The sequence below is a fragment of the Marmota monax genome, unplaced genomic scaffold (genome assembly GCF_021218885.2).
Source record: "Marmota monax isolate L192 unplaced genomic scaffold, Marmota_monax_Labrador192_F-V1.1 WCK01_AAM20220418_F8-fsc00154, whole genome shotgun sequence".
Lineage (NCBI taxonomy): Eukaryota > Metazoa > Chordata > Mammalia > Rodentia > Sciuridae > Marmota > Marmota monax.
This window is the reverse complement of record NW_026691933.1, coordinates 2101665-2128603: the sequence shown is the minus strand read 5'-3', so window position 1 is coordinate 2128603 and position 26939 is coordinate 2101665. Positions and strand designations below refer to the sequence as shown.

Below are 26939 nucleotides of genomic sequence, written 5' to 3'. Positions count from 1 at the left end.
CCCCTGGAAAGAAGACATCCAGAAAGGAAGTCATAAGAAGGTAGCAATATCAAAATATGCTGAGAGGATTTCTTAAGAACCAATTTCAGGTTTGCTTCTCTTGTGATAGAATGAAAAAAAATAATGAAGCACTGGGCTGAGGGCCAGCCTAAGACTGAGGTGGAGGAGCAGGAATGGCACCCTAGAAACCTTTCTGGAAGCCCTGAGGTGGGATGAGATCTCTGAATTAGAGATAAGCTAATGTAAAGTTGGAAAAAAAGCAGTTGGTTCTTTATCCAGTATATCAACCCAGAATCCAGGCTACCACTTATGAAGGAGGTTGATCCCTAAAGAAGTCCAATTCCAAAAATGCAGCCATCCAAGATGGTAGAGAGCAGCAGAGCTCAGCAAGATGGTGGACAGGAACAGGTACAATGTATTCGCCCCACAGGGAGTGACCAAGGATGGTTGCTGGTGTTCCTTCTCTTGGGTCAGGTGCTGAATAACAGTGGCAGGTAGCAAGATTCCAGGCAATTTCTCTATTCCTCTAAATTTTTTACGTTGAAACTTCAGAGTAGAAAACTACCTTCCTGTGGGAGGAACATGTTAAGAATAGAATTCAGGGAATGGGAGGTAAAGAATGTTTAGTGCTAGGTCCTATGGCAATAAGAGACCTTCTTATCTTGGGAGTAAAGCAGAAGTTCAAGATCCATGTGAATAGATGCCATCCACTTCAACTGAGTTGTTCCACAAAGAATAAAATGCAGTTGTAATGAATAAAAGGACTGGGGTAAAATTTGGACTATTTATTGTATTGAGCAAGGTTCAGTCAATCGAGGTGATTGAAAGAGATCAAATTAAATTTTAATTCCCATCCCCCCTCCACTGGTAAACCTAAGGTGCTCATGTTGGTAAAGTGTGCTAGTCAGAGACATGCCATATCTATTCTCACAACTTCCCTTTTGTGCAGATATTTGGCCTTTAGTAGTTAGAGGGAAGAATAATTGCATGCATGATTATGTCGTTAGATTAATTCTCTCAAGAAATCTGAATGAAGGGAGCCATGGTTAAACAATCCTTTTTGTCCTCTCCTCTTGATTCCTAAAGCTGAGCTAATAGCCTCTGAAATCCTCATAAGGACAAATTCACACCTTCCTTTCCAAACTTTAGGAAGCACATTAGCAAACACAGAAACTGTTCATTACTCTATTTTATTTGTAATTTCTGAATAGTGTCCCACGTTCTGCAAAATTCTTAGCAGAAGTTCTGTTTTCTAACTTTGCCTTGTACCACTAAATAAGGTCTCAATGTCTTCCTGGCCTTCGCAATTACTGTCCTAAAGTTAAGAAATCATTACAGAACTGAGTCAAAACCTAGAGGCAGGACTCTATCAAAGGCAACCAGCCTTCACTGACCCCTGAGAAACTGCTCCATGTGAGGCACAGAGAGAAACAATGGAAAATTCTCATCCTCTGACCAGTTCTAAAAGGCTTGAGCATACCTTAGTCTCCAGTCTCTGCTGTCTTCATTAACTGGAGAGCCACAGGGGTCACTCTACCTCTATCCCATCTGATAAAGGATGGTTCATCCTTGGCATAGTCTCTCGTGGGGGACATTTCTCTTCCTGGTCTCATTGATAGAGGACTATACAAGAGAACATAGGGCTAACCAACTGAGGGCAAGTTAATCCCCATATATCACTAATCCAACCTGTGGTCTGGGTACCAGCTGCCCTGACATTGTTATGTCTTCAAAACTAAATTTGGTATTTTAGCCTGGTGTGGAAGGTAGGTCCTCACTATGACTTGTGATACAGTCTAAGCCTTCGAGAAATGTCCCACCCTTGCTCCTGAATCTAGTGACAGAAAGTAAGCTTGGAATCCTCAGTGTAGGAAGTCACCTTGGTCCCCTAACAGCCATATACATGTGTAAATAGGTGTGTGCACAGATGCACTTATTAACACACAGACGTACGTGAGTATGAACGCAAGTACCTACTGAGTAACTACCTCGTGTGCTGCAGAGTGCTTATCTCAAAGGAAGGCAATATCAGCCAAGTCAGCGTTAGTGATAACAAACAAACTCCAAATGAATCATGGCTGATTTGTTCCTCATATAAAGTCCAAAAGAGGTATTTCTGGTCCTAGTGTAATTGTCATCCAGTTGGTGATTCACGAGTCCAAATTCTCTTCCCCAGGTTTGCTCCCTGTTGGACATGTAGCCTCTACAGTTACTGTACTGAGTTCACTGCATTGAGCCAATGGAAGGGAATACAGTGCAGAGAAACATATGTGGGATGTTCCTGGACCAAGGGGAAAGGGCAGACATCACTTTTGCCCACACTCCGTGGGCTAGAACTAACCATGGTCATCCTTTACTAAAAAAGAGGCTAGGAGAAAAGACCAGCTGTGTGTCAGTCTTTGCTTCAGGGACAAAGTGAAAACATAGGACTTGGCCTGTTTTCTCATGGAGCTGATAACCCATGGGAAAGCAGAACCTATAACAGGAGCAGTTCAGTATTGGTACACTAGATAAAGGACCTGAGGGAGAGAGCAATGTAATCCATCAGGGGAGAGAACCCACCCTGCATTAGTGAGGATAGGTAACCTTCCAGGTAGAGTTTTAATGTAGTTTTGAATCCTGGTCAGGTTTTTTTTGTTTTGTTTTGTTTTGTTTTTTTGGTAGACAAGAGCTGGGATAGTGTGCAATGGAAATATGGATGAAAGCATCAACTCAGAAGGGAGAGGGGCACATTCCTGATTCAATGGAACCAGTCAGATAGGAAGGGAGAGTAAGACTGTTGCCCTCAAAGGAAGCATTTGAAGAAAGTATTTCTCACTGGTTTGGAGATATGGGAGGCTAGGAGTCTATTTCTGAGGCCAAACTCAGTTACTAAGACCAAGTAACAGATGATTCAATGTCAGTTTTACACCTTTATTGAGTGGTCTTGCTGTCTTTCACATCTAAAGCAAAACATAACCATATCCAGGACTTTTCTGGATTTTCAGGCTAAACATTTGAAGTTTAAAGCTGTTCAGGTAAGAGATTTTATCCAGATGGACTCCAACAGGGAATATGAAGTATGGCTGAATGTGAGATGGAGAATTTGCCCTCTCAGCAGGAGGTCTCCTCTGAAAGGGTCATGCCTTCTCTCTCCCCTTCTGACAGTGACTTGAATTGTCCACATAAACATTCTACTATTTTTTTTCAAGATCAGAATTAAGCTCAGATTGTAACATGGTTTCACAAAAGTGGTTTTATCACCCACATATACATAGACATTTTTCTTTAAGATTTTACTTTCCTGAGTTGGTTTTTGTTTACCTTACATGCATGGATACTATGACAGCAAATGATTATACCTAACCTCTAAGAAACTACCTACCACGCACTCTGAATTATGACAATAACTTGCAGTAAGGCTACATGGGTTCCTATATATCACCTCTTCTTGCTATGACTTCGTGCCCATTCTTTGATGGTGAATTAAGCAGCCATTTCCATCCTTCTGTAATAGGTGAGGGATCTCACACAGAGAGGTTCAATTACATTCCTGAGAACCCATGAAACCTGTACTTTAACAGGGCTGGAACTCAAGTGCCCTGATCTCTTGCTCCAGGACCTCCTCCATCTCCACGAAGACCTTACTGATTTCAAGGCAGGGACTGAGAAGTTTGATAAAAACCAGTGACACGTAACATCATTTAGGAAAGGAGGTTTTTACCCGCACATATTCATGCAGTCAGTGAAAGGGTGACATCATAGAAAAAGGAGTGAAGTACAGTCATGAACTGAATAAGAAGTCAGATATCTATACAGGACTTTTCCTCCAAATCACATGATATACCACTCAAAATCATCATTTCTTTTGTTGAATGTCATTTCCCATAACTACTTCTACTGTTTGCATATTGATAAATGTATTCTTGGGTCTTAAAACATTATAATTATTCTGGCACTCTCTCAATGGTTAAAACCTATATACAGATAGGGATAATCTAACGACATCATTTTTCCTTTATAGACTGTGATGAGCATTTATTGGGTACTTACTGAGTATAATATACTGTGTCAGGTCCTGGGAATTAAATGGTGAGAGAAATTCTATCTTTGTCCCCAGGAAACTCAGAATCTAGAGAGAACCTAAGGATTATAAAAACTGTTCAGAAACAAAGTCAGTCTTCTATTTACCTATTGAGGTTTTATCTTCATTAGAAAAATTGAATTTTCAAAGCAACATGCAGCCAGATTTGGATTTATTCCTCTTTTTTTTTTTTTTACTTACTTGATTAGACATTTTTAGTGTCTGAAGTCACAAAAGTTGTAACCAAGACAAACCAGGGTACAAGTACCACTTTTAAAATGTCACGGGTCTAGTAGAAACATTAGAGGATAAATCATGGGTTTTATTGTATTTACAATTAAACTGATCAAATTTAATGTCCACAGAAAAGTCTTAGTAATTAGTATAAAGATTAATATAGTAAAATGTCCCTGTTTTAGCAGGCCTTCCAAGCAAAACTGAAATAAAGAATTCAGTATATAATCGAATAGCACGTAAATATTAATGCACAAAATCCTCTGAGTCCCCAGATCCCTGATGCAATTATTTTCTATTCACATTAATTGTTTCTAACAGATGACGCTAATGACTTTGAGTTAAAATGTGTCCAAGGGAAAATTTCACAAGATCAGTGCTGTTCAGAAATAAGGTCATTTTCGTAATTATTTGCTTATATTTTAACCACCACTCAACATCTTTAGGTTAACTTGATGATTGAGTTTTTTAATATGAATATCAGAAGTTATTTTCACACTAGTCAGTAAGTATATTGGGGATAGTCACATATTTCCTGCTAATCTTTCAACTACAACTTATTCAACTATTTCCCAAGGCAGATGGAAAAACTGTAAAATGTATGATTATTGTTTACAAAATGCAATCTGTATATGTGCATAGATATTGAACACCTAATAAACTGGAATAAACGTGTTTGAATTAGGGCATGTATTCTCTAATCCAGAAATGTCACTTCTTTTGAGACTTAGTTGTCCAAGGCAGGATTTTAAAACAAACAGTTCAATGATGGCTATTCCATGTTTCTGCTTGGCTTCTCCTAGAAACTTCACTCACGCATCTTGGATCTTTCATCTGGAGATTTGCTCTCAGAGGTGGGAAGGAGCCGAAGTCTGACGCAGTCACGAACCGATGTTGAGCTACACGTGAGTCCCCCAGTTGCCTTCAGAGGACTTGTTCAGGTTGTTATTTTCCTTCCATCAAATATGATGTCACAGCTGAACCATAAAGTGCATCCTTGAAGCATTGTCAGGCAGATAAAAAGACCTTCCTTTCTTGTGTTCTCTGAAATTCAATATCATGTCCCCCAGCTGATATAGTAAGCAGAAAGTGTCACTCTAGGCAAAAATGTCATAAATCTTGGCTTTGTCCCCAAGATACCTTTTGGGGTATTGATTACATCTCAAAGTCTCTGAGAAATGGTCAAGGAGCTTTTTATTAAAGCCCATGTCCCATATTATTCATCCTACTTTTATGATATATTATGTATGAACTTTTAAAAATTCATGGGCTGTGCTTTTTTTTTTTCCTTTAGCTGGGGTTCGCTTTGTGCTTATTTGGCAAAACTTTAACCAGCATGGCTTTTAAATCCCATTGACATAAAAAGAGTAACTTGAAAAAAAACATATAACAGCTGTATAAATACATAATGAAAAATGTTAGGCTTAAATAAATTACTTGAACATTATGGATCACTGGATTTTACTTTATAATTTTGTTAGTTGTATACAGGATATTCTATATCAAAGGTAAATAATCTCAAGTTAAATTGAAATTAGATTTCAGTGGAATGCAGTCATTTTAAACTTCTATAAAGACCTAATGGCATCCCATCTATAATATGTCCTTAAGATCAGGGATTTTTTAAAGTATGCAATTCTTATTCAAGAAACTCTTGGCTTCAGTTTCTCTATTTTTTAAGTAAAATTGTAGATTTCATATGGCATTTCTCACAGCAAGGATATAAAAATATACGAGTCATTCAAGGCAGTAATCTAAAATGCACATTGAAAAAAATACAGTTTGAATAGCGAAAACAGGGTGAATTTTGCCAATGAAATAAACATAATTAAGATAATGTTGCAGTGGAAACCAATATGCATTTTCTGACAAAGAAGAATTTTAGTGATAATTATTATCTATTGACAGCCATGCTCAGTGGGATTCTAATGTTCTGTGTATCCCAGAGAGTTTTGCTGTCAGGGGCCATTCTCAGTATTACAGCAAAATGGCTGGGACTTGGGTCTGGCATCACAATGCTGTGTTGGCCAAGTAATCCTTTACAAGATATTAAAATCTGAGTACGCCAGATTTCCCATTTAGAAAATGTGGGTAATGATATTTCTTTTTTATTTCAGAGAATTACAGCAAGGATTACATGAGATAATACATGAAATGTGTGTAGCATAGTACCTGCTAATAACATTGGGACCATCAGAAGATCTCTGTTGCTTTTACCCTTTTCTGTTCTCCTTGAACATGTGGCACTATGTCACAGCCACAGGAAAACATGGCAGAGGTAGAAACAATGAGCAAGAAGGCCATCTACTAGTACGTCTTTCCAAAAACTCCTATAGTGATCCCTGAGACCAAGTGCACCCACTTTGGTTATTGCCCAGTACTATATTATCACTTGTGTGCCAGGTATCAGATAATGATGGGATGCCAGGAAGTTTCAAACAGGGTCCTGTAGGCAGATTGTGAACGTATCGTTTAGTTGAAGAGGCAAGACACACATGTGTGTCTCTTTATAAAAGCATCAGCACCTACAAGTTCCTATGCCAGAAGCAGTTCCATCTTCATTATTATCTTATGCAGTCAATGCTTTTGACACCTCTCTGCCCAATCCCTCTCACCCACCTGCCACACATAACATTGACAGCCCTTCCTCTATCACATTTGGGCACTCAAGTTTAAGGCCAAGAGACCCCAGAGTTCATTCTCACTCCAGCCCATCTTCCAAGATCTAGTTTCCTGTCATATTAATGCAGCCTCTTTGCAGGAGGTACTCCTATGAGTTATAACTCGGCAAGGGGGGCTATGCATTAAGAATCCTGAGAATTGAGTTAAGTTGTAAAAACAGGTATGATTTGATAGGTGTAGTGGTGAGGGATAGGTAGGAAATCATATACAAGCCCCAGTACTTTGGGGAAAGGCAGGATGTAAACTGTCACTAAAAGCCAAGCAGGGTGTTAAAAGGCCAATGGAGCTTAGTTCCAGGTCACCTGGTGAAAGGCAGTCACAAGCCCTCTCTGCAAAGGAGACATAGTTACCAGCAGAGGCAGCCCTAGGTAACTACCTCTTCCCGGATTACTCAGACACAAAATGTGAGAGAACAGGCTGGAGGAATTGGACAGCACACAAGTAGAGGTGGGGTCGGGTGGGGTGTTTCTAAATATTTGCTCAGGGAGCATTCTAGATGTCTGTGATGGCTGAGGCTTAGCTTCCAGGTGCTCCAGCAAGACATAGCCATTGGTCGTAGGCAGCTGAGTTCCAAATATGAACTCCCCTTAACCAAGTTACATCTGGCAATAAACTAGGATATAAACCAATAGATATTGTTGAAATCTGGATTTTTAAGACAAATTTCTCCTTTCATTGATGTTTAGAGTCACATTTCAGGGGAAGGAGAGTAGGGTAATAAAAGTTCTTGGCATTTTTAGATCACTTAAAGAAATTGTTATGCAGCAAAAAATAAAGTATTGATAGCAAAGCAGATAAAATCTAACATTATTAAGTATTATGGATATTGATTCGAGAGCAAATTAAACATGCCCCATGCACTTATGCAGGGGCTCAGCATTACCACAAGCACCCTCACATTCTCATTACCTTCTTCCCTGCATGGTGTTTAGTCACCGTCAGTGGGAATTGCATTTGGAAAGCAGTGATAAGTACTGGGGTACCAGAGGCACCCAGAAAGTGTCAGTGAATCACATAAGTAAGAGGCAAGAGACACCAAGACAGATAGCATCCCATCAAAGAGTTCCTGAAACGAAGCTTTATATAGATAGGAGACTGGAATTAGATGGTAGTAGAGAGATTTTATTCTCAGTGGTCTGGGTACTAATTTAATTTAGCCTGTCTGGTTTGTAGAACTTCATTTGTTATGCAAGGGGCAGTAATGTGGCTGTCAAGATGTGCTTGGATGTTCACAGTTTATTGGTCACCCTTGCTTTATGCAGACCACTAGCATTCCAACAGCCTGGGCCTTCTGCATAGGACCCAGATCTGTTTGATGTGTGCATTGTTGCCATTTGGACAGCCAACTAGATACAAAAAGTCTTATATTTTACATTGTAGACTTGGAATACATAAGTTTGTTGTCCCCTGTTCATGGCTTATTAAAAGATGGCACCGATAAACTGGGGGCATTTGACAGCTTATTTAAAAGAATATTGTCAGAGCCAGACGGGACCTTGGGAGTAATCTAGTAAAGCTACAAATGAGGACATTAAGGTCCATGGAAGTTAATTTTTTGTGTTTCTCAAGATCACATATTTGGTGACATTTTGTAGCCTGATCCAGACACTAGACTAGCAGTCTAGTGCTCAGGCTCTTGAACCCTATAGCCAAGGACACTACTCCGTCTCCTTCCATTTGTAGCACTCAAGTCATGTTATTGTTGTCATTTGGGGGTTTTGTTTTGTGGTGCTGGGAGAGGAGCCTGTGGTGTCACACATGCTAGGCAAGCACTCTACCTCTCGGCTGTACAAGCAGCCCTTGAGTCATATTTTTTTTTTACATGCTTGTTTTTTACTTATTCTTTTTCAGTCTTACATGACAGTAGAATTCATTTAAACATTGAAATGGGGTTGAATAAACTAGATATTTTTACCAAAGCATATGTTACAAAAAATGTAAATTTTATCATATAAACTAGTCTAACTTGCTTTTTTTATTAGTTGCTCAAAACATTACAATGACCTTGAGTCATATTTTGATGTTGATCTTATTTTCTAACATGTAAGAAAGGATAAAAGAAACCACCATCATGGTACTTTTGATTATAATGAACTTGCAATAATTGAGCAGCAATTATAGGCCAGATGCTGTGCTATGTGCTTCATATCTAGTAACTCATCTACTCCTTTCAATAATCCTTTAGGGTAGGCACTACTGTCATTATTCCCTTTGAAAAGGAGAACATGGCTGTAAAAACTAATTAACTTCCCTGTTGCCACACAGTAAACACAGTGCCTGTAGTCTGCTTGGCTCCTAAGTCTGTGCTTCTGACTACTCACTATGAGGTTCAGTTGGTACTTACTCTTCCCTAAGCAGGCACTTACTCAGAACTTTCTTGCCTTTTCAGGAATACCAACTGAATGCAAGATCAGGAACTTCTGCCCTGAAGTGCACTGGCTTGGGGGCTGTCATCCCCGGTCACCTCTGTCCTCGAAACAGCTGCAGTAGCAGTGAACTGTCCCTTTCCAGCACCTGCAGCGAATACTCCAGTGGCTCCTCCTACACATGGCATGATAGCAAGAACCTCAGGAAAAGGGTAAGGCTCCTTTCCAGGCATTTTTAGCATCTGAGTGAACCAGATCCTCTGCTGGTAGGATGTGGTCACGGAGGCGGAGAGTTGGAGGGAGGGTTAAGAGGGAAATGACCATTTGCTGAGTACCTGCTCATGGTTTATGCTGACCTCCACTAATCAGTGCTGTGGCTTATCAAATATGATTTCAGTATCAACTGGAAGGCAGCATACTGGGGAATGTACTGTGGTGAACCACAGGGACCCTGCCTTCAGTGAAAGTAGGTCCATTCCTATTTATGTGCCAAGGTGCTTAGACAATGCTTCCCATTAGAAGGATAGCCATCCACCTGCACAGTGGGCTCACACATCTAAAGATCCCTTCATGCTTTGACCAAACTTCTTTGCACACTGGTGCAAGCCAAGAATTTTGAAAGAGCTGTTTTAGCAGTTCCCTAGAGTGGAAAGAAAGCAGAATACGTGAGAATGGGAACCTTGAATCAGAATATTTGAAAGTCATTTTTCTACCATTTGGGTAAATTTAGTTTATGCTTTCAGCGGTTTAGAAACCAGGAAAATTCCATAACTCCCAGAAAATATTGGTGAGGGAGCAGCTTTGTCATCTTCTGAACAAGAACTCCAAAAAAGATTTCAAGCTTGCATTTAAAGCCTATTCCCTAGGACTCAGACATCTAATGCAAAGTGGAGAGCCTACTGCATTATCAGAATCGCTCCCTCTGAGGAGCAATTCAGAGTTCTGAATAATGACTGCCAGGGGCCTGGCTCCTCAGAGACCAGGAACATGGCCAGAGAGGTTTCCTCTCTTTGTCTCTTGAGCGTTGCTGACTCCCATGGCCCCATACTCTGCTCATTTCATTCTGGTACCACTTAGCTGTCCTTCCCAGAGCCTTTTACTTTCTTTTTAAAAATTTTTTGACTGAATTCTTTGAATTAAAGCAGCCCTGGATGTTCTAAGGCAATCTCTCCCCTGGGAAGAAGGGAAGGAAAGTTCTGAAGACATTGCACAGACACTGGGTGGCGTGCACTCATGGTCATGGAATCTCTGTGCACCTGTCACATGTCACAGTGCACTGTCCTGGTTCTCAGGGACACAGCAAGCTGGATCCAGGCCTGTCCAGACATTTTAAATTTATGCTATATTTGAGGAACTTTGGGGGTTTTTACCTGGTGCCAGGTGCTCATTTATATCAACTTGCATAATTAAATTAAATGTTATAAATTTGAATTTAACATATAAAATATATGAGTAAGAGCTCAAGAACTCAAGAGCGTTTTTTTAATACTGTTTTATGTCCAAACAGAAAGGAAGCCTGAATGAAATGCACCAGCATGTTCTACATGGAGTAATTTGACTCTAATTAAAGAACTATTATCATTTATCTCGATTTTTTTAGGCACTTCCCAAGTATCATTTAATGCTTGCAATAGTCTGTTAAGTACATTTTCCTGTTCTCCCCATTTTACAGATAAGGAAACTGAGTAACAGATGAGAAGTTAAGTAACTGGCCCAAGATCTCATGGCCAGTACATGGCAGAACTGGGCAATTGGTTCCAGAACCTTCACTCTTAATGGTTCTGCTCTCATGGCCTTGTTGAGTCAGCCTAATACATGATGGTGTTGTGCCCAGTGTTGGGATGGATTTATTCCTAGTAAGACCAACAATGTCCTTTTTAAAATAATAAATGAAATTATAATCCAGATGTCCAGGTAAGGAGTGGAAAACAAGTATAGGCATTGTGACCCCTACCTCCGCAGCAGCATCCTGAAGCCATCCACAACTGCTCCAGGGGGCAACTCTCCTGCAACTTTCCCCAGCAGAGAAGGCATCCACCTGTGGGAAATACCAGCTCCTCCCAGTCCCCTCAGCCACAGGGAACGCATGCTTTTATTTTTGCTCCCAAGTTTCAAGATGGGTTAGACGTTTTTCAAGTTGTTAAATGCCACAACCTCCTGTGGAAAATGGTGGAAGAAGGTGACCAATCTCATTTGAAGGTTTACAGCCACCAACCTTGGGGCAAGGTGAAGTGCAGCACGGGCAGACTCTACAGGGGCAGAGAGGAGGAGGGTCAGCAGAGGCCACGCGTACCTTCTGTGGGGTAGACACATCTACTTCATCCAAGCTCTTACAGGGCACTTTTGTCTGGTTTCTCTGCTTTCCTATCAATGTGACTATCAGGATCATAGAAATTCTTAGAAATCTAAGCTGAGGCGGACTGTACCTGGGTGGTCTATAATACTCAGACTCACTGAGGGGATTGCTTCTGATTTCCAAAGGAGCTTTAAATGGCAAAGAGGAAGAGCAGGGAAAAGGGATGCCATCACCAAATAACATTTATTCCCAGCAACTTCTGACACCAAGGAATTTTTCAAAAGAAAATATGTAATTTGACTTAAAAACAAATAAATGTGTGTTTGTTATGGATAGCAAGAATAATTGTCATGGAAATTTCTTGGATAAAAGCAAATGTTCACAGGTTACTTAAAAGCCCAGATCCCAGTGTAAGTTTCTGACACTTTTTCTATCTCTGCACATGAGCACATACTTAAACACTCAGTTGCATGGTGGAGAACAGCTGGTATAGCCAAGACTGGTTCTGAGTGCTCTTCTGAAACTACCACATTTAGCTGTTGAAGTTACTTGCCGTTAATTAGGTAACCTTTTGTAAAAAGTCATCAGATCACCCTTTACATCCTACTCATTTCCCTGGGTGCTGGCTTGTAATTTAAACTGCAAGTTCTATTCAAGAAATTAGTGCACAAGTAACTTGTGATTTCTGTTAGGACACTGTCTAATGCAGAGGGAGACTAGAAGCCAAGTTTGACTTTGTAGAATAGCATCAAGATTAGGAACACAGGCTGGAGAGCTGGACACATCCCCTCCAGCCACCTTTGAACTGAGGTAAAATGGACAGTGCTGTAGAAAGTGCCAGGGAAAACAGAATCCATACCCTTGCTCCAGCTCTTCGTATCTCTGTAAGTTGCAACGGACCAGTTTTGAATCTGTTTTTTCCATAGTAAAATGAGAAGGATAATGTCTCCCTATGGTAGTGTTCCGATGATGCAAAGTACTGGTCAGTATACAGCAGGTGCTCAGTAAATGTTAGTCCTTTCCTTTTGCCCTTCCATTTTTTTTATAGCCAATGGTGTGAAAAATGTGAATGTGTGGAATGCAATCTTTTTCCTGTGACATTTCCAAAACAGGTTCCCAAAACTAAGGCTGACATTTGAGGAAGTATGAAGGGCAAGAAATTGACATTTGTAAGTTAGTAGAAGAATAATTACTATGGGGCTCTAATAGAAAATGCCCAGGTCTTATAAGTAAGCATATATGTAAGGGCATGAATGTATACATAATAACTTGAGAAACATTTTATTGATGTTCATGAAGTCAAAGAACTATCAAATGTTAGAATGGAGAGAACATGTAGATAGGGAGCTGCTTACTTTTCTGGTTTACCCTCTCCACATGCCATCGGCACTCTACAGGAAGGCCCTATTATCTTCTGGGTATTCCCTAAGTGCTCCTTGAACGTACCTCCCTGACTCAGGTATTTCCCCATTCCATTTCTTCAACTTGGAAAGCCTTTTCCCTACCTGTAACCTGAGGCAAGTCTATTTGTCTTTCAAGAGCTAGGTATGTTTTTTAAAAAATATCTTTCCTATATTCCTTTCAAGATTTTTCCAAACAAGCCTTTGGGCTCCCTCTTCTGAATCTATAATACCCACCCCATTTACAGGTCTCATTTTCTCCTATGACATACACTTAATTTTAGCTAACTCCCCTCTCCTCTGCTGAGTTTTCTGCTCCCCCAAAGTAGAGATCTTACCTTCTAGATTCCTTTATTTCAGGGTGCTACTGTAGCACAGGATCTGGCAAAATCAATGTTTACTACATAGTTAACATTGCATAAACTACATTTATATGTGAATCCTTATTAACCAATAGCACAAATTAAGCCTAACAATAGGTTTTTCCTTTTATATATTTGTGATCTACATGGTTCAATTGTTTCTGATATCTGCTTTTCTTTTCCTAGCAATCAACACAAAACTGGGATAAAAGGCTAAGTATCGATTCTTCACTCCCAAGTGGCTTTGCTAGTTCTGCAGATGAACTACCTCCCACTCGGATCAAGGAAAGTCATATTTTGGAAGGGCTAAGGAAGCTACAGAAACGCAAAGTGTTACTTGAACCCCCGTCAGTGATAACCAAATGGGGTTATAAAGATTGCATGAACTCAAATGAAGGAATATATTCTCCAGGAATTAAAAGTGGCAGCCTTAAGGAATATCCTTCCAGCAAACTACCTGGTGTGGGGAGCCCTGGCAGGGAGCTCCACAAGACATTTGTTTATGATACAGATCCTCAGGAGGATGCCGATGAAGACTCATCCTCTTTAGCATTGCTGCAAACAGTTCCAAATGAAGGCTGCAGGCTGCACAGCAGTAAGTTAACCCACAGTGTTTCTGATAGTCTATTTGGCTGGGAGCCCGATGGAAAACACTTTTCAGAAGACATGTCCTCAGTTTACCCCAGGGAAAAGCCTGAAAAGCTATCTCATTGTGCCAGCAACTACCCATTGGACAGGAAGCTGTGCCCAAGTGTGCAGGTACCTCAGGTGCAGAGGGAGAGGGATCCGCACAACCAAGGCCATAGTCACATGGCTCTCAGTCTCCAGCTCTCAGACACTGATGACAACGAAACCCTAGATGAGCTACGCATAGAGAGCAGTGATGAGAAAAGCCCTTCAGACTTGTCATTGACTGCTGACACCGACAAGTCCACTGAGAACCTGGACATCCTCATAGGATTCAGAAAGTCTGAACTTGAGTCTCCTAAAGAGGAAAAAACAGTGCCCACCTACCTAGAGACGAGGCCAAAGACATTTGGCTTTATTAAGCAGCAAAGGGTTGTAAAAAGGACTTCTTCAGAAGAATGTGTCACTGTAATATTTGATGCGGAAGATGGTGAACCCGTTGAATTCAGCTCTCACCAGACTGGAGTTGTCACTGTTACCAGAAATGAAATTTCCATCAACACGGCCTCTGCTGGGCCGAAGGCTGAACACACCGAACTTTCACCTCAGGGAATTGCTCATTTACAGCTGGGAGCTGCTGCTACGAGAGATTCTGCCTTCTTAAAAAGATCTGAAGAGGGAAGTGAGAAAAACATTCCAAAGGATGACATGGATAATGTTCCTCTGGTGACCATAGACTCCTTCAGCCCCCAGTCAGTAACGCAAAATGCCGCGCGACAAAAACTGACCAAGCCAACACACAATATGTCATGCCAGAATAATTCTAGGTCTGGGGCATCTGTAGGTATCTATCAAAAGCAAAGTCTGACAAAAATACCTGCCAGAGGCAAGTCTTCACCTCAGAAATCAAAAATAATAGAGCCTGAAGCTTCCACACTAGGTTCCCCCTCTGGCCTAGTGACTCTTGAGAAATCATCAGCCTTACTTCCTGGGAAACTCTCACGGTTCATGAAGACTGAGAGCCCAGGGCCCTTCTGTTCCAATGCACAAACAGAATCGCACATTCCAAAACACCCTCTCCAAACTCCCCATGTCCCCAAAATGTCCAGCAGGAAGGACTCGGTCCAGTGCTCTAAGAGTCAGACTCCAGGATTGCGGTCGAGGCCCCTTGCAGAGCCTCATGAGAATGGAGACCCTCCTACAAGGGACCAACATTGTGATTCAGAGCCAGACATGGGAATGAAATCTCCTTCCCCGCCCCCTCCTCCAGGCAGGTCAGTTTCCCTCCTGGTCAGGTCCAGTTATGACTATCTGCCGCCACCTTCATCTGCCAAATCTGAAACCAGAGTCCCCAATGACACAGCAAGGACAGTATTCAAGACCCCTCTGCTGAAAGGAACCTTTGCTCCTGTCATTTCTTCTAATCATGCCACAACAGAAGTGCAGAGGAAGAAACCTTCCGTGGCTTTCAAAAAGCCTGTCTTCACCCATGCTCCACCCTCCACAGAAACCACGATTCCCACCAGATGCCCTGCTCACATCCCCACTAGCTCTTTTGCCATGATGTCTCCAGGGCCTCCAAAGTTCTCTCCAAAGAGAGGTGTCCCCAAAACCTCTCCTCACCAAACACTTGGGACCATACACACAGACACAGGGATAAGGACACCCAAGAATTGTCCTTCCATCCATGAGCCAGTGGAGATAGCCTCCAAAAGTGTATCTCCAGGAAGAAAAGGACAAGTGAATGACAGTGTCCTTGCATCCCCCAAGCCTTCCTTCTTAGGGGCCAATGAGTCACCATCATCTCAGGTTAACAGTTCCTCTTCCTCCTTCAAAAGCCATAGTGCCCCATATGGTTGTCATAATGCTCATGAGAAAGGACTGAAAACTCGTCTCCCGGTGGGACTCAAAGTTCTCATGAAGTCTCCCCAGTTGCTCAGGAAAAGTTCCACGGTGCCAGGAAAACATGAAAAAGACAGTTTAAATGAAGCCTCCAGAAGTTCTGTGGCTGTGGGCGAGTCTAAACCCGAGGACTCCGGGCATCCAGCAAGGCTTGAGACCGCAGGGAACAGCGGAACCACCTCTACACTGGGTTCACAGGGGCCAGACAGTTTAGCAGAAGGCCTTCCCCTGGAAACAGCACTGCCAGAATCACTGGAAAATAGCATCCCTGGGACTGATGGAAAAGATGGAGTAGAAAACAGATCAGTGAAAAGATCTCTTTCCTCCAGCAAACCACACCTAAAACCAGCTCTAGGCATGAATGGTGCCAAAGCCCGAAGCCAGAGCTTCAGTGCCCACTCAGGAGACAAACCCTCTACTCCCCCCGTGGAAGGTTCAGGCAAAATCCGAACTCAGATTATTACCAACACTGCTGAGAGAGGCAATTCTCTTACCAGGCAGAATGCCTCTGCCGAAAGCTCTCCTCCCAAGACCTCTTCTGCTCCCACATCTGAGAGTCCCCCCAGTGCTGGAAAGCCCCTGGGACACTCCTTCTCCCGGCAATGCTCCCAAGGGAGCACAGGCAGTTCCAGTAGCCAGCATGGGAGCCCAAGCAAGTTGCCCCTGAGGATCCCCCCAAAACCTGAAGGGATCCCCACCCCACCTGGAATGGAACACCAGCAGGCCTTTGCCCAGGTAGAATGCGCCGGCCTGACTGTACCTGGGGAACCAGGCAGTGACCACTGCAGGTGCCTACCCACCCCAGCAGATTGCCCTCAAGCCTTGATGGCCCCAGGGAGGACACAGCCTCCAAACAATTTGGAAACAAGCAGGGCATCCAAGCTAGAAACTTCTGGAAGGCATCCAGATGCCTCTAAAACTGAGACTGGTGCTGTGAGCCCAGAAGCCCCCCTCTCACCCACAATCGAAGAAAAGGTCATGTTGTGCATTCAGGAAAACATGGAAAAGGGCCAAGTGCAGACAAAGTCCACCTCTGTGGAAGCAAAGCCAAAGCCAGGGCCTTCTTTCGCCAGCTGGTTTGGTTTTCGGAAGAGCAGACTTCCAGCTCTCAGTAGCCGGAAAATGGATGTGTCCAAAACCAAAGTGGAAAAGAAAGATGCAAAAGCCTTGGGGTTTGGAAACAAACAACTAAAATCGGAAAGAAAAAAAGAAAAGAAAAAGTCTGAACTGCAGTATGAAATCGAAAATGAGCTCAACGGGGGCAACACGTCGGAAGACAGTCCCGAGGTTGGTTTGCAAAGCAAAAATAACCTGAAAACATCACCAGACATTTACAATCGAATGAAGTTGGAACCAAGAAACAGACCCATCCCTGTTATGAGTTCAGCAAAAGATAACTTTATGACGGAACTCTTAAACAGGTAACTCACGGGGACAGTGAACAACAATGTAGAGGACAGACCCCTCCCCCTTAAGGAGAGCTCTTTCCTTCCCACATATCAGATGCCAATCAAACACGGTTTTCACAAAAGCAGAAACACATAGGAGCAGTCTTACTATACATTAGCCAGAATTTAAACAATGAAATAAAAGTGAGCAATAAAATGATAATTTAGTCCACGATACTTTGTTAACCAAGCCAATGGTCTTTGAAATTAAAGAATGGTAAGTTTTATCAAGGTTGATAGAAATTCAACCTATACTAGGAACCATGAATGTACCCACATGGCATGAAATGGAAGAAAATTACACATACGTTTTATAGTATGCAGATTTCATTGATTGTACTGAGCAAATATATACTTAGAAACTTTCCAGACATAATTACTTTTCCTGCCGACCTTAAGCCAGAATGTATTTATCAGTCACTTTTTGGTGGTTTTTATTTTGCCCCTCCGTAAAGCATCATAAAAATTTAAAAAGTAGATTATTATAGCATCTACATTGACACACTCCTGGCATATTAGTCACTCAAGGCTAGTGAGTAACATTTACCATTCCAAGGCCTAAAGACAAAGAGCTGCATGGAGTTAGTTTAGACATTAAAGGATTGGGGGAAGGAGAGTGATTGAAGAGGAGCAATGTAATTTATCAGAGGAATCACTTTCTACCTGCAGAGTTGATAAGAAAGGAGCTCAACAGACAGAGAGTGGATCAAAGAATGTTTCCTGCAGGAACATGTTAAAGGGCAGTTCCCAGGGCTCCTGTCTCATCGGCAGCTCTATCAGCACTCAAGGAAGCCACAAGAAAAATGTCAAAACCAAAGCGGATGTGGTGACACCCAGAGACTCCCTGGTAAGTACACCACCATGCTGACCATAAGGTGCTTCCTTTAGAGATGGTCTGGCTGGATTCTTTCTACCCCTTGCTAATAATGCATGGTTAGAGACTGCAAGGGACAGAGAAAATGAAAAAGATTTTTAAAAAACAGAAAAATTCTGGTGATCAGTGTTGCAGAGAGATAGCAGCTGGACCACAAGTGGGAACAGCTCCCTGCAGGAATGCTTTTTTTCTCACTCCTACTTTCAGAACAATGGTACGATGGAAGCTCAGTGTGACCAAATTGTGCCACGAGCATCACGTTCAAATTATACCTTGTGCCGGAAATTAGTTCTGATGACTTCCAACACCAACCACAAAAAAGGAATGAGTATGGTTTTAGAAATAAGTGTATTGAACAATTTAAGAGAGTGTTGGCTACTTGAATGGTTTGATTTAAACAGTGTTCATATTTTGTGAAAATGGTCTGTACCCAGTTCATTCTACTTGGACAGAAAGCATTAAGACTAAGAATTATATTTTTGGAACTTGGAGCCTTATCATTTAGTCTTTCAGTGATGAGGTCCAAGACTTGGGGAATACTCTTCCTTTAAAATATAAATAAAAGGACACTTTTATATTTCCCTAAGACATCATATTTTTTTTATTTTAAAGTCACCTTAAATTGAATTTATTCTCTTTACATTCTTTATATGCTTGTATAATTGACTTGATGTGTTCATTGTTCCATTTAATAAGTTTTAAAGCACTTACACCAAAAAAATTCTTTACAGAATTACCTTATCTATATTTTTTCATACTCTAATAAAAAGATTATGAAATATCATACCTGCTACCATTTTCTGAGGAAAAATTTGAAATATTATTTCTGGTATAGTTCTATAGTAGAAATATTTTTATATAAGCTGACATTATTAGTTATTCATTCTTATAATTATTTATTAATGTTTAGCATTCCTTTAAGTTTCACAGACATAGTGAGATTTGAGACAAGTGCACATTTAAATTTTTTGCAGTCAGATACATTTTGAATTCAAAGGGCTGTAGGGTCTTTCAAATTGTCTGAAATCATATGTGGACTCCATGTTTTTTGCAAAAGTTGTTTCTTTTTCCCTCCATTTCCACTCTTGGCGCCTGCCTGTGGTATCGTTCCTTCTTTGAAAACGTAAAGACGTCCCCTGCATTATAAAGCCACAAATTATAAGCATATCTGAGGCTGCCCTTGTACTGTCACTGAAAGGAAAGAGAGAATGAACATGTAGAAACGTGCAATATGCCAGAAATTCAATCCAGCTGATGGAAAACTCTGATAGCCCAGCCAGAGCCCCTTATCAGAGGCACTCCATTTAACTATGCCCCATTTAATATGGCTCTGACAGCTTAGGGTATATCTTCACTGTACAGAAGTACCAGAAAAAAAAAAAAAAACCCTGTGTTTGGCTTTTACAATCCCATTTTTACTTTCTTATTACTTCCTAATGCTATAGTAATTTGCCAAGCTTTTCCTCTCTGTTCTACAATCTTTCACAGAGTAGTAGAAAAGGTCCTTTGCTCTTTCCAGAATATCTGCAAGAAGCATTCTTATTATTTTCTGTGAAGTACAAAGATTCCCTAACCACCCTGAATATACACTCAATAGAGATATGCTAATTTTTCTAGTTAGCTGCAAGAGGAAATTAGTCATGCTGAGAAGCTTTTTCATACAGAAGAACATTATCAACCTGGAAAGATGGCCAACTAGTCCATTTTAAAAAAAAATGTAAAATGCAGTGGTTTTTTTTGTTTGTTTGTTTGTTTCATCTCCATAATCATCAGTGTGGATTGGGCTAAAATTACTAATTTCAGAAACAACATTGCTAGTGTCTCTTTTGGGACTAGTACAAGAGTCACTGTGAAAACCCATTTATTATATGTTATCAGTGTATATAGAAAAAAGATTAGATGCAAAACTCTGATACCTTAGTACATTGATGTGGCTACCCATGAACCTCAGAGTTCAAAGATTTTTTTCCCCACTAGGGCTTAAGGTAAATTTGCTCTTTTGCTTATTTTACAGTGTGTTATAATAATTTTTCTTACAGTGGTTCTTTTGAATATATAATAACTATAAATATGCGTTACATAGTATACTTTTTTTCCTGAGTGAAACCATTCCAAAACCTTTGACATAATGTATCACCATTCTTGCCCTTTCTTCCCCTTTTAAAACTAAGATATTTAGTCATGAGAGTTCTAAGACATTTTGATTATTTTAATGTAGTTATAAAAGATTATTCCCATATACATGTGTGTATACATATATGCAAAATCCCTTATTTGTAGCAAACCAGTCAGTTCAGTAGTAACTGCATATCCCTCTTTATTATTATTAAAACACATTCTAAAACATGTGCAAAAGTCCCAGTAATGCTTTGCTGAATTAAATCTTCTACTCTTTTCAAAACCTTAATTAGAGGCTTACATCCCCATTTCTGCCATCATTTATAGACCACTTTGCTCTAATTTTTGCGTAATTTAGAGCAGGGGCCATGTTACTTTGAACTTAAAATGATTTTATATCATTTAAATGAAAGAAGGAGGAAAGGTATCCCCTAGAAAGACTGCCTCGGCATTAAGTCAGTGAGTCAGATTGAGATGCACTCTGCTTGCTGAGAGTTCTAAGTTCCTTTTTCCTGTGCATTGAAATAATTTTCTGAAATGAGAAGTCTCAAAGGAAGACAGCTCCAGGCTCCTATTTAACACCAATGGACAAAAATAAAAATTGTTAACAAAGTTAACGAGATCATACACCTTCATCATGCACAGGAGGGAAATGGCCATTTTACCAAGTATTTTAATTTAAATTATGGGTATTTTCCTCACCAGAGTATCACATAGTCTGAAAAAACTCACATCTGCTAATAAAAAATCATCTAATTCTATCCCATTAAAATGGGACTCTGGTGATGAAGCAGCAGCAAATAGTACAATAATTACACAAATTGTTATCATCTTAAGTTTTGCAAAAATGTCCTAATTTCAATATCCATAATTGAATGATTCTGTTCTAAATGCTGTTTTGATGCTAATAAGAAGCATGCCTATGTTGTCCTCCTCTTACAAAGTTTTCTAAATGACTAACTTTTCCAAAGGTCATGCCTTTTAGTTTTCCCTCCCAGGATTGCTCCCTGTCTGTCATAGATTCATTATGTGCTTTTCCTATTAAATAAGCTTTAAGGTAACAAAAAAAAAAAGTCATTAGCATTAGGGTGACCCAGAGAAGAAATATGTGAACATATATGGATACTTCTTCCAAATGAAGAGTGTCCCCAGTACAGGGTTCAGTGATGAAATCATCTACATGTGTGAATCAGTGGTGAATATTGTCTTCCACTTTCCTCTGTGCCTTCTGTGTGCTCATTTCTTCCTGTCCTTCCTAGTGGTAGGAGTTGGTAATATATGATGGATGCACTGAAATGTGACAGGTCACTTATTATACTAGCTCATGTTCGGAGCCGTTCTTGTCTATAATGACAGAGCCCGAAAAACTGGACAAGAATTAGAGATGCATCTTTAGAAGGTGCCCAGAGTTCTGACAGTGCACCCCAACAGCGCCTAGTTGTTAGTTATGAGCCACCTGCTACTTCTCTTCAAATGGAGAGTACTGGAATTATTTGTCCTGAGATAGCAGTGACTGAGAAATTCTAAATTTCTACCTACCAGTCTTTTCCCAGCCAAACACTTGCCAGCTTCTTGGTTTAGTGGCCACTCTAATTCTTCCTAGGGCTCTGCCAGGAGAGGTTGTTCTGCTAATGCCTGTCTTTGGCAAAATTCTTAATTTGGACCTGGCAGCCCCTTATCCCTGTAGTTTCCCATAACCTAGCAGCTACATGATCAGGAATGAAAATTAAATTTGATCCTATGAGAAATAAAATTAGCAAGGGGAATCTGCTGCCAAAATAAATTATGCCCCTCATTTGCATAGCCAAATGGATTTAAAAAATTATTCACTACTTAGCATTGAAATCTGTTTGTGTGGATAATTAGAGCTGAGGAGTTTGCCATTCTAGGGCATTCCCCTATTTCCATTCCTTTTCTAGTGCTTCATCTGTCCCTTTCAAATTTAAAAATTTCCCCTATCCATCATCCTCCCACCCTGAATCAAGTACTGGGACCTTGTCTATAAGGCCTGTTCCTTGGATGAATCGTAGAAGTCACACTTAGCATTTGCTCTTAAGTGCATAAAGTCCTAGAAAGATCTGATAAAGAAGCAAAAGGTAGGACTCCATGATAGCTTATGATTTCTTTCTTAAATGATAACTTGGACAAAGGTGGTAGTGAAGTTCCACAGAAGAGTTAGGGAACAGTAGCGCATGGAGGCAGAACAGTTTTATACACACACACACACACACAGAATCTTCGCTACTCTTAAAATAGATCTTTTTTTTTTAAATTTTTTATTGTTGTCTGTTCAAAACATTACATAGTTCTTGATGTATCATATTTCACACTTTGATTCAAGTGGGTTATGAGCAAAATAGATCTTTATGATTAATGAATACTTGGAATATTGCCTCCATATTTAACTACCCTACCCTAAGAAAGAAATCATAGTTTGGAGGACTCTTTTAGTCAGCTCTTTTGCTTCTGTGACTAAAGGATCCAACCAAAACAATTGTACAGGAGGAAAGTTTTATATAGGGGCTCACAGTTTCAGAATTCTCAGTCCTTATACAACCAGTTCCATCCTGACAGAAGAGTATGGCAGAGGGAAGCAGCACACAGAGAGACTCTATTCTCCAAATATAAAATATATACCTCATACCCACACCCCAATGAACCACTCCCTTCAGCCACACCCTACCTACCTCCAGTTACTACTCAGTTAATCCCATTAGGGACTAATTCACTGATTAAGTTAAGGCTACAACCCAATGATTTATCCTCTAAACCTTCTTTCATAGTCTCACATGTGAGCTTTTGGAGAATACCTCATATGCAAACCATAACAGGGACAGTCTGAGAAGGATGTTCATACCAATATAGGGAACTTTGAAAAAATGAATTTATCACAATGAATAGGGTTCAGAAGTACCATTCTAAAAGTAAAACCCTGCGTGACTTTGAACAGATCACTAACCCTCTCCAAGCCTGATATCCTTTATAAGGTGTGAAACTTTTTCTAATTTCTTGATTCTTTAGTTTGAATTTCACAGGCTGACAGAAATGATGGTTCACTCATATTCCAACAGTTTAGGAAGGTACCCTTGCAAGTTTAAAATGGGCAAATTTAGAATAACCCCAAAGAAATACTGTTTTACATTAACAGGTGGGGAGTGTATATGGAACAGATGGCTATAAGAGCTGGAATGAACTAAAGATATAGGTTTCCTTGATGTGTCTATCCATAAATGAGGATAGAAGGCGCTCAATGGATTCTTAATGGAAAATTAAGGAGGTTTAAGGGTCCTTTTCTTACTGGTTTTGAGTACCCTTGCCATAAATAGATTGCTGAGCAAAGTGAAACTTGGAAGGCAAATCAGCAACTTCACTCCTGCTCAAAGGGCTTTTTCCTCTCTATCTTCCTTAAATGCACATTCTTAGAAGCAGCTGCTTGAAGCCTTTGCTCCCTTCATTCTTTTTTCCCTAACATTCTTCCTGTGGAGGTGCCCACAGAGCAAGTGAGGAAGCACGGTCTCCAGATGCTGAACCTGCCAGGGTGGCGGTAATGTCTACCTCGCCTCCCGCCTTTGTCACCTTCTGGCTATCAGCGTGGTACAGATTACGCACCAATTGCATTCTTCGATTGAAACTGAAGTCATAAAATGTAAATAATTGGTCTTTTCCCATTAAGTGTGAAAAATAGGAGATAAAAAGTAGAAAGCTAAATCTAGTTCAAGGTCAGTATGCAACCATATGGCTTTCTATATTGCAAGAGTAAAATAATGGTTTCCTCGTATTCCACTTGAGCCCCTGAGCAAATCCACCGACAGCCTCTAATGTATGTGCCCGAGCAGGACCCCCATTGCATTGCACAGCTCATATCATCATCATCATTATTATTGGCTGCTCAGGTGACTGGCTAGAATGTATTTTAAAAGAGCTATGGAGGGTCACTGCAGCAAAGACCTAAGCTGTCTTCATATTGAGGTCAAGTCTATAGAAGCAGAGTCAAATGGAAATTTGAGAATAGCAAAGTTTCCCCACCTGAACATTAATCTGGAGCTTGCCTTGCTGTGTTTGAATCTCAGCTCTACCACTTGGACCATCACTCACCCTCTCTGTAATAGTAGAACCTGTCCCTGGTATAACCGGGAAGATGATGAGATATGTGTAAAGACTCTATGCAGCCCCCGCCACCACTGTATGCAGGTATCTCCATATTGGCTGGTCCACAATACCCCCGTCTCTGAGATGGGAATTGGAAGACTTGGGTTTTCATGCAAGTGTCTCCACACACTACATGTGTGCCAACTTTAAGAAAATTTCCTGGACCTCAGACTTCTCTCTCTGTAAAACACTGAGACTCCATGAGTTTCTCTCCAGGATTCTATTTGAGGTTACATGATCCAGGGTCTAGGTGTTCCAGCTAAGATATAAGGGGAATGTTTTAATGTAAGAAGTCTATAAAAGTCTTGCTGCTTCAGTTCACAGCACATATCACTGTCACCTCATTTCATTATGGAAAGAATGAAAAATAAAATAATTTTATTAGAAAGTTACTTTCCGGGAAAGTGTCAGGAGATCTAAGTATATTTCTTTATTTTTATTAATATAACCTATGATGTAAGTCTCCCACTCTGGAGGAATTATACCTCTTTATATTTTAACTTTCCCTAACAGCCCTGAATTACTGATTTTATATTATATTAAAAACCAAAACTCTTATCTCTAAAATCCTATGCAGAATCGGGTAACCTGTACATCCTTCCTTCCAAAGTTAGGGTTTGATTTCTGAAAAAAGAATGTTCTCATAATTAAAAGTCCTAGAAAAGCTAGATGATAAAGTGAGGGAAAGTGGAATGAAAGAAAAAAATGATGTATTTTTTTTAATATATTATTGTTCTGAGGATTGCAAAGATCTATTCAATACAATGAATAAAAACTTTCAGTATTTTCTTGTTTCTGCAGATAAAAGAGGCAAACGAAAACTTACAAGAGGATGAAGAAGATACAATTGCAGATTCCGCATTTCAGAGCCACAACCTAGGTAAAAAAATTCATGTCTTGCTTCATCTTTAACTGTGAGGCATTTTCCACCTGGGACTTTCTTTCAGACGTGGGACATTCCTAGTGACTGTGTCTCATGCCTTCCTCCATCAGGACTGAGCATGGTCACCTTTATCTCTTAGACATTAGACATTATTGCAGAACAAGTGGGTCAAAGCACACCTATGGAGAAAACAGGTCCTCCTTGCAAAACAAGCCAATTCAAACCGATGAGAAGGGAGTATTTCTCAATATAAAACGAAAGTGACACTGGCTGTAAATAATTTCTTTCTCAGGAGAAACAACTCTGAATGAACCCAGTGTCTATAACTTGCTCAAGAAGCAACTGAATGCAAGTATCGATTATTTAGAAATGTAAGGTGGTGGCTTTCTTAAATTGAAAAATTTTTTAAATTTCATGTTTTACATATAGAACCAAATAGAATTGCAAAATCTTCAACTCATTTTCTTCATCATTTCTGGTTAGAACCCTGAATACGGACAGACCCGTCTCTGTGTTAAGTTCAACTTGTCAGCTATTTCATAAAATTGTGCATAACACCAGATAGAAAGGAACGAGGGTTCCCAGCACAGAGGGACTGAGCTATTTTCAGCTGGGAGGGAACCATGATGAAGAGTTATTGGTGACTGTGATCCTTGTCAGGAGATTGAAGAAGTGCTAATTTAACAGCTCCAGGCCACCGTGGATCCTTGTAGAATTAGTTGTTCCTTAGGCTCGAAAATGGCTGTGAATGTGAGCATGCTAAGGGGCGATGGGATTATTAGTCCAAATCACATTTGGGTATAGCAGAGAGCATTGAATTCCATGTTCCAGGACAAGACAGCCATACAGATCACTGGTTCCTGGTGTAATCATGTGTCCATTGCTATTATGTTTTCACTGCGGTGTCTGTCAGCTCTTGGTATCCCACAGCTCTTGGTGGGTTCACTTTGGGCTGATTTGCCAGCATACCAAGCCATCTTCTGCAAACTATAATTTACAATTTATCTCAGAGAGCTGTTGTACCCCCTCCGCTTAATGAGACTGGCACACCATTATTTTTCTTTTCAGTTGTGATTGGGAATACAAAAGTCTTAACAAACAACTGAATGAATGTAGTGTGAATAAGATTCTGTTTCTAAAAAGACATCATTTATTATAGTTGTCAATGTGAAATGCTTAAATTGGTATCAGTTCTGTATAGTTAGCTAATATGCAAGTTAAATGTTGTTTAATATTGTTTAACAGCCTTCAAACAGGATGCTATGTAAAGCCCCGCTGAATCATCATTTTTCCATAATGAGATGTTCTTGGCTTATAAAATAGCATATATAAATTAGAGGCTGAATTTTTGTTCAAGATAACAATAGTAATCTAAATGTTTTTAGTAGACTAGTAATCCTTTAGATCTGCACTGTTAGACATGACAGCCATTAGCCACATGTGACTATTTCAGCTTAAATTAATTAAAGCAAGATAAAATTAAAAATTCACTAAAAAATGAAAGAATTAAATAAAAAGTAAATATAAAGATTCAG

The 26939-nt window shown here is 40.2% G+C and overlaps 1 protein-coding gene across 11 annotated transcripts in view; it reads left to right on the top strand.

Annotated features, from left to right (window-relative positions):
• The window catches only part of Nckap5 (NCK associated protein 5), a 969537-nt gene that overhangs the window by 835232 nt on the left and 107366 nt on the right, over nt 1–26939 (top strand). For all 11 annotated transcript variants that reach the window (XM_046447215.2, XM_046446521.2, XM_058581637.1 and 8 more), the window contains 5 exons: nt 5101–5202; nt 9369–9557; nt 13590–17353; nt 18050–18227; nt 25323–25401. In XM_046447215.2, the coding sequence (XP_046303171.1) occupies nt 5101–5202; nt 9369–9557; nt 13590–17353; nt 18050–18227; nt 25323–25401 (4312 nt within the window). The remainder of the gene's footprint in view (nt 1–5100; nt 5203–9368; nt 9558–13589; nt 17354–18049; nt 18228–25322; nt 25402–26939) is intronic.